At 41.0% G+C, this 8326-nt stretch overlaps 1 protein-coding gene across 1 annotated transcript; it reads right to left on the bottom strand.

Annotated features, from left to right (window-relative positions):
* Positions 1–5612: 5612 nt before the first annotated feature.
* On the bottom strand, positions 5613–7869 carry LOC147629178 (uncharacterized). The gene is made up of 3 exons (XM_086812868.1): positions 6069–7869; positions 5716–5781; positions 5613–5630 (listed from the first exon to the last, which is right to left on the bottom strand). The coding sequence occupies exons 1-3, from the start codon at positions 7863–7865 to the stop codon at positions 5613–5615; spliced, it is 1881 nt and encodes a 626-aa protein (XP_086668994.1). The 5' UTR covers positions 7866–7869.
* Between the last annotated feature and the right edge of the window lie 457 nt (positions 7870–8326).

Below are 8326 nucleotides of genomic sequence, written 5' to 3' on the forward strand. Positions count from 1 at the left end.
TCAAGGCACTTCTTTTGGCCTCACATACAGGAAGATGTCATCGAATACATCTTCACCTGTCTCACTTTTCAACTCGTCAAGGCACAATGAGTAAAGCCAGTAGGCTTATTGCAAACCATGCCCATTTTGTCTAAGTCGTGTGACATTGTGAGTATGGATTTCATCATGGATCTCCCAGAATTGCATGGGTACAACACTATTTTCATGGTGGTCGATCATTTTTCAAAACAAGCCTTCATTCCATCCAAACCACCCCTCAGAGCATATGAGATTGTAAAGCTCTATTTCAGTCAACTTTTCAAATATCATGGTTTGCCTACAACAATTGTATCCGATAGAGACATTAGGTTCATGGGAAATATGTGGAGGGAATTGCTCAAATTGCTTGATATTTAGTTGCGCATTCGTTAGCCTATCATTCGGAGATAGATGGTTAGACAGAAAGAATTAATCAAGGAATTGAGGATTACATCCGTAGCTATGTCCGCACGCAGATAAAAAAGATTGGGCAAACTACTTAGATATCCTCGAGTTCAATTACAACAACTGAGTTCACAGTGCTACAGGTTACACGCCTTTTGAGTTGGCTACCGGTAAGGAAGTGATTACACCCTTAGCACTTGCAACACAGGAGATGTCCATGCAGAAGATGTAGATGCAGTTGATTTTTTATGGAATTGGTAGAAGAGGATGCATGTGACCAAATAGAACTTGGAAAAGAGAAAAATCAGATATGTCAAACATTCCAATACTAGGCGGCATCATGATGAATTCCATGAGGGTGATTTAGTGCTTGTAAGTGCACAAAACATTGTCCTACCCGCAAATCTTACGCCTAAGTTCAACCACCGGTTCCATGGTCTGTATATCGGGTACTCAAATCTTTCAATGGAGTCACTTACAAAATAGAACTCCTAGCAAATGTGCATATTCACAATGCTTTCCATATCAGTTTGCTCAAACGGTTTTATCCGGATGCACGTTTTGGTCGTTATGTGCCTATGCTTGGGGATGGTGCTATACTGGGGCCGCTACACCTTTTGAGCCATAGTTCATTTTGAAATCGCGTTTCAAACGCGGCATGCCGAAATTCTATGTTAAATGGAAATAACGCCCCATGACGGATTGTACATGGGTGCTAGAAGACAAAATGCTTCAACTGGCACGCCACCTTGTTCTGCAATTCTATGGCATTCAGCCCATTGGGGATGATCTAGTGCAAGATTAACTGCTTGAAAGAGGCTTCAAGTTCTCCAAAAGGGGGGTGTATGTGAGACTTGGGATTTCTATCCGGCCTCACATGGTGCTCTTGGGGTGAGCTTGGGTGCCCCGAATATGTTGCATCTATATGGGAGCACCTTGAGGTGGAGTAATGTGGCCTAGCCCGCCGACCTCTCCTACCTACGTCTAGATATATGCCGGCTTGTGGGCAAGAGATCCCGTGCCTCGGACACCCATAAGCTCTCTCTCTCATCACATATGTGATCCCAATTTGTAATCTCGTCGCATTTTGGAATTGAATCAATATCATTTTGTGGGTTGGAATCTCTCATTGGTGTGATATAGTTTTCCTATTTTCGGCAAGACATCCTGATACATTTTTAGTCATACAGTGTCTGTTTTCAATATTCTAGTACTCAAAATGACCGGTTCGTCATCCTCTTCGAGATGAGCTATAGGTATACATATGCAGCATTATACGGTCTCCAGAGAGTGTCAAAATGAGCATCTTATCAAAGATGAAAATTATAGGGGCCAAATATCACAACTTTTAGAGCTATGACCACTACTCAGGTAGTAATGGTCTAAGCTATCCAACACTAGGATTTCCAAGAAGAAAACTGCCAAGTCAGTGGGCCTTGTAAAATGCAAGGGGAGATGTTTTGCCTATTTTGGATGTCTGCTACCGGTCGGGACGGTGGAAGTTTCGGAGGAAGGACATCTCTCAGCATGATGTGTTGATACTTGTCTCGATAAGTGCCTTCATCCTGGGTTTGATGAAATCCTTTCAACCTAACATGAGGAAGTGACACACTCCGCCCTTGACTTCATCAATTCAAGCATTCCGACTAGGCACACGAGGGTTCGAGACCCTCCATATCGATACAAGCCACGCATGAGCTCATGCACGCAAAGACCCGCTAGCTTCCTTGATCACGTCGACGCTTGGATGGGAGCTCACTGGCGGCATGGCGCTGGCCCGAGACGTGACTCGTCGTCTCTCACCGGCTACTAGGCTCCACGGTCATCTCGAGCGCGCCGAGTCTCGTAAGAATGAAAGAGACGCCAAGAGCATGGCATGACAAAATTGCAAATTATCTTTTCACCATTGGCTTTCATATGGCAAATGCAGATCACTCACTCTATGTACATAAAAGCAAAGTAGGTATTATGGTCATTACCATCTATGTAGATGACCTTATTGTTGTGGGTGATAGTGATGTAATGGTTGAGCATGTAAAGGGTCTCCTCAAGACCCAATTGAGTGCAATTGGGTCTAAGTGACTCCAATTGCACACTCAATTGGGTCCAATGGAGAGTTCAATTCCACTCAAGTGAACGGGTCCAATTGCACTCATCCAATTGTATTTAATTTAGGTCCAATTGGGCTGAATTGGATCCAATTGGGTCTGATTGAGCTCAATTGTGCATCAACTAGTCTCAATTGGACCTACTTGAATGCAATTGAATCCAATTGTATTCAATTGGACTCAATTACACCCAATTAGGTGCAATTGTGTACAATTGGACTCAAATACACCCAATTAGGTGCAAGTTAAATTGGGCTCTAGTTACATACAATTGGACTTCAATTGGGTACAACTGAGTTTAATTGGGCTCCAATTGGGTGCAATTGAGTCCAATTGAGCTTAATTGTGCATGAAGTGAGTTTAATTAGGTACAATTGGACTCTATTGTATCCAGTTGGACTCAATTGTATTCACTTGGGATACTTACACCCAATTGGACTCAATTGAGTGCAATTGGGTTCTAGGCCCCATGCTCCTCCTTGCCAAGTGTGGTTACAAACATGCGAGAAATTGCCTTACCTTGGTGAATTTTGCACATGGGCCTCATCTCACAATATTTGTTAGGGTAAGGTCAAGTCTTAGTCATTTGGTGTCTGATGATAACCAAAATTTGTAGGGCAAGGATGCAACTTAGAACCTACCATGCATCACCAGTATTGTCACACATGAACCGAGGTCATTAAAGAACCTTACTCAACAAACAATTTCTCAATACCACACTGACAAGCAATCCCTAATTACAACAGTTACAACAACTCGTTAACTTAACCCAACTTCCCAATCTCCTTTCTTAGAAGTTAATCTCACAACCTCCTCTCAGAAATAGATTTAAGTTACCTCGACTCTGAAGCCTCCAAATTCCCGATCACGGCGGCAAAACCTCATCCTAGAGTTTTCGACCCATACCAACCATATCCATGTGTTCTATTAACGTCTTTAAAAGGCTAAAATGATCTATGAGACCAAAAATGGGGAATCAAACCTCTTTCATCATATATTAACTAAGATGTAAGTACCCAATCCAGGGCTTCCTTCTCTTAAAAAAATATTGTTAGTATTATTAGGGGAAAAAAATATGTGAAGATTTTAAATAGTATGTTACTTGCCTAGCCTTGGTCTTAAAAATATGTGAAGATTTTAAATAGTATGTTACCTCCCTAGTATGGGAAATTTGGTGAACCATGGTAAGTATCATTCATGCAACCCTTGAGAGGCTATATAGGTTGTTATAGTCTTAGGCTCTTGTAGGTGCCTTGACTCATCTCTTCCTTGCGTGTGTGAGTGTGTGTCCCCCTTTCTTGAGGCCTGTAACATTTATGGCATTGTTACTTAGGAAGGCAATGCTCCCATGAGTGGTACCCACTTGATGGTTTTCCATTGGTTGTAGTCCGAGGAGTGCAAGGCATTCCTTGTGAGTTTTTATGTTTTTAGTTTTTGTTCATTTTTTGTTCTTTTTTTTTGTTTTTTATTGTTACTTCTTTCAAAGCACCATTGTCTTTGCAGCACCAATAGCCATTACATAACCATTCATGACTATGTCACCATTGTCTTTGCACACCAATAGCCATTACATAACCATTCATGACTATGTCACCTATTGGGCCTACCTGCACCTACACAAACACTCCACAGAGCCATTCAGTTAACACCTTGGGCCGTGTAAGAGCCCGCGTTACGCAGATAGTGGACCCCGCTTCTTTCAGACTAGCAAAGCAAGCCACATCACTACCAGCAACATCCATGTGTGGGGCCCAGCAAAACAGGTCAGTCCAACAACTGGCAGTTCTTTTTGCAGCAATAACACTCCCGTCCAATGCGTCTGACCACTGCAGCTTCTGGCTTGCCTAGCAGCGTGTTGATAGTCACTAGGTACACGAGTGTTTATGGCAATGGGATAGACCCTCATGCAAAGTTTCATGGCCATCTAGCACCGAACATGTATGGTGGTGCGCCCAAATGGCCTTTTTTCACCATGTCCTCATGTGCCAATGGAAAACCCCACTCTTGGAGTGAGAAGGAAATATTTGGCAATGATGATACCAAAGTATCTAGAGTGTTCAAAAGCGTGAGGGACTACTAGAGTACCACCAAAAGAAACTCCAATCTTGCACAGGCAATGTTGGCCTCAGTGTTCACAGAATTGTTTTTTCTAAACAAGTCAAAAAAATTGAGCTCTTGAAATTCAAGGGTTTTTCCAAAATTTTACAGAATCTTTTAGAAAATTTTAACTACACTATATAAAAATTCACCTATTGTGTCAGGCTAGCGCCGCCATAGCCGGAGGGAGGTGGGGAGCTCATGGTTACCACCCAATCGTAGACCCAATCGTAGAGGATAATGAGAATAACACCTCATTGTAGGGATTTTTATAGTAGTGGCTTGCCTGTCCACACTAGCCCGATCGCCTATAATACTCCGACGTGGGTGCCCTCACCCTTGAACCAATATCTTTTGGAGCAATTGGAGAACCTATAAGCTGCATTGCTGCAATCGCAAGCCTGCCTTGTTGCAGAGTCGCCAGAAGTGCCCCAATTGGAGCAATGAACAAGAGAAAGTGGGCACCAGATCCGAGACGGCCAACTCCTAGCTCGCTCATGTTGCTACTATAGCTAGAATGAGATCCATCTCATCCAAGTTCACAGGAGGTGGGGGTAACCGGTAGAAGGTTACGCTCCCTCCCTCCCCCAACTGAACCTTTTGAGGGTTCAATTGTGAAAAGCTAAAGGGGTAACAAAGCAGCGCCCACCTTCTCATCGTGTGAACGTGCATAAAAATGGATCGATTTCAGTTCGATTTGACGTATATAATTGTGACTCCCCGCCAGGGCTCGAGAAAACCTACAAAGTGAACCAGCAAAATATCCCCCTTGACCAAAGATGAACAGGCTTTGCCAAATTTGGACAAGCTTGATCCTCTTCAAACTGAATTGAACCGGAAATTTTCCTTTTCGACAAATCTATCGCTATTTCATTCAAAAATAGAATCTTGTTCTTTCTCATATTCAAATTTTGCATAAATAAAAAGACGACATACATGGTAAATCATTGCAAGCTTTGAGTAGGTTGACAAAGTTTGCATTTGTCATCGAGCACGATGTAGCTGCACATAAATGATATCATCATTACACATATTCAAAACATTATAGTCTCACTCAAAGCTCAAAACACCAAAACCTCAACCATACCTTCAATGTGCCATGAAATATGACAACACACATGGTCATTGTAGACAAAAAAGCATCATCCATGATCTGCAAAACATCCTTCTCACATCACGATCTATGCTCAAAATGATAAAAAAATATATATTATTGAACACGTGAGGACATACAAGGAGAGAGTTGGGGAATTGAACCCCGTCACCATTTTGAATGGCTACACCAAGCCCTCTTGGGGGAGTGGATAAAGTGCATGCACTTCATCCACTCCCATAACAAGTTAGTAGGTGAATATGGAAAAAAAAGTGATCAAAAGAAATGATTAAGCGACAAAAAGCGTACCTTCATCATTGGATGATTAAGCTACAAATACCTTGCACCGTGTAGAGATGACTATGAGCCTTTGCTCCCAATAAAACCATACTCTCCTCTAACTCTGAGTCACATAGCTTGGAGGGTCCTTCAATATTGATCTTCATAATAGCATCCAAGGTCCGTAACTCCATGCTATTACGCAACTTGGTCTTTATAAGTGTGCGTGTGCTAAAACCTCTTTCACAAATAGCATTACTTGAACATTGAACTAAAGCAATTTGACACAGAGTTAAAACATTAGGATAAGAGTCTCGCCACATTGGATTACATGCTATTGCAGCTGTAACATCAGGAAGACTGTAGCGTACCCAACTAATTGAAGCTTGCTGTTTAAAAGACCGAAACTCACTAATAAAATCATCTTCATCAATGATAGAAGAAAAATTCATTACCTCCAAAGACTTTTCCTTACCATAGAACGAGGCTATTTCTTGAGCCTCAAACTTACCATAGTCCTTGAGCATCTTCTCTAGAAGAGGATGTTGTGCAGGCACTAGTACTCGTAATCTGCTTAATATTGTATTGTCTGCAAAACGTGCTTCAAGGTTAGCAATAATTTCTTTCGAAAAAGATACCTGAAAGGCAAGGGCTGATGCTAGATCTACTCCAAGAATGTCCCTATCTATCTTGATGTCAAAAAACATGCTGCCATGAAGAGCTCCTCGCAATGTAAACAAGTGACCCTTCTCAGGTCCATGATCCGGTAAAAATGCAAAACCATCAATGTCACAAGCAAGAGCGTTACAATCAACATCAGGAGGATCAATATAATATTGCCGAATTAAATTGATCTCCTTTTGGATAACATCATGGATTGTAGTCACATCTACAAACTCTTTTTGAAATATCTTACTCACAATAGCCATACCTTTTAAAATATCCACTAAAAAATGAAGACAATAGATAATTTCAAACCTGGAAATTTCTGCAAATATACTCGGAGCATTTTCCTTGGTTTCCACAAGAATAGCATCAAGAGAAGAACACACTTTGCTCATAGCCGACGATCGGCTCAACCACCTAACATCAAATGTGTGTTCCATATTCAAGATAGGACAAGCAAGCTCCTCTTGTACGATCCTTAGCTCTTCCAATCTTTTGCCACTTGCATTGAAATAATGGGCAATGGAATTCACCAATTTTTCTATTTTCTTGGAAATCTCCAAATTCTTCGCTATAGAAGACACAGCCAAAGTTGTCCTATGAGCAACACAATGAATGGATGTCAAGTATGGATTAACATGTTTTTTAAGAAGTGTGGCAACACCATTCTCCTTTCCTGTCATTGTACTACAGCCATCAGACCCAAAAGCAATTAGCTTCGTTAGATCAAACTTACTTCTTTTTAGCTCTGAAAGAATGGTGTTAAAAATGGTCTTTGCACTCCCATCACTCACACGAATAATACCATAAAAAGAATAGGCAGGAATACAATCATCAATAAGATAAGACAAATAAATAATCAAGTGTCCATGCTTGGAAATATCAGTTGATTCATCTACAAGAACACCAAAAAACGGACTTCGAAACACTTTCTTCAATGTGGTGTTCATCAAACACTTACCAATACAAAATACCATCTCTGCGCAAGCCTTGTCATCATTATACAAGGATGTTGAGAATGGCACACGACAATCCTGTAAAAGACTAATCATATCTGGAAAACCAACAAAAGCATATCTCTTTTTTGCCATATGATAGGCAACTTTAAAGAGAGTTGTCAATGCCTCATCTTTAAAATTTTCAACCTTTTTCATGCTAGTTTGAATAGTTTCCTTCCCTTCAAGTAGAACTGCTTCCATAGAATGTGCATGACAAAGTGTTCTACAATGTGCTTTTAAATTACTAAACTTAAAATTAATGGAACTATCCTTTGAATATGCACTATGGTGATGGGGATACTTTAAACAAAACTTACAGTACATCTTAGCTTTCTCCTCGTCGTAGACAAGCCAATCAAATGTTTGAAGCCAACTCTCCTGGAAAGCTGCTCTTGCTTCTATTCTCCTTTGAAGCTCTAATCTCTCTGGCAAAGACAAACTAGACAACACCTCATCAGTAGTACTTGCTTTAGATGAATTAGTATTCTGACTTTGTACATCACCTTTCTTTTTTTTGCCATTAACCTTTGAAGCCATCCGACCAGCCCACTGGGGAGAAGCGTACCTTGCCTTTTTTTGTTATCTTTCATACCTTGTCTTTTACCGGTTTCAACATTGTTGGGCTCCATTGACACAAAGCCACTATAACAAACAAATCAGCT

The sequence above is a fragment of the Cibotium barometz genome, chromosome 18 (assembly GCF_041138505.1).
Source record: "Cibotium barometz isolate CiBa-2024 chromosome 18, ASM4113850v1, whole genome shotgun sequence".
Taxonomy (NCBI): Eukaryota; Viridiplantae; Streptophyta; class Polypodiopsida; order Cyatheales; family Cibotiaceae; genus Cibotium; species Cibotium barometz.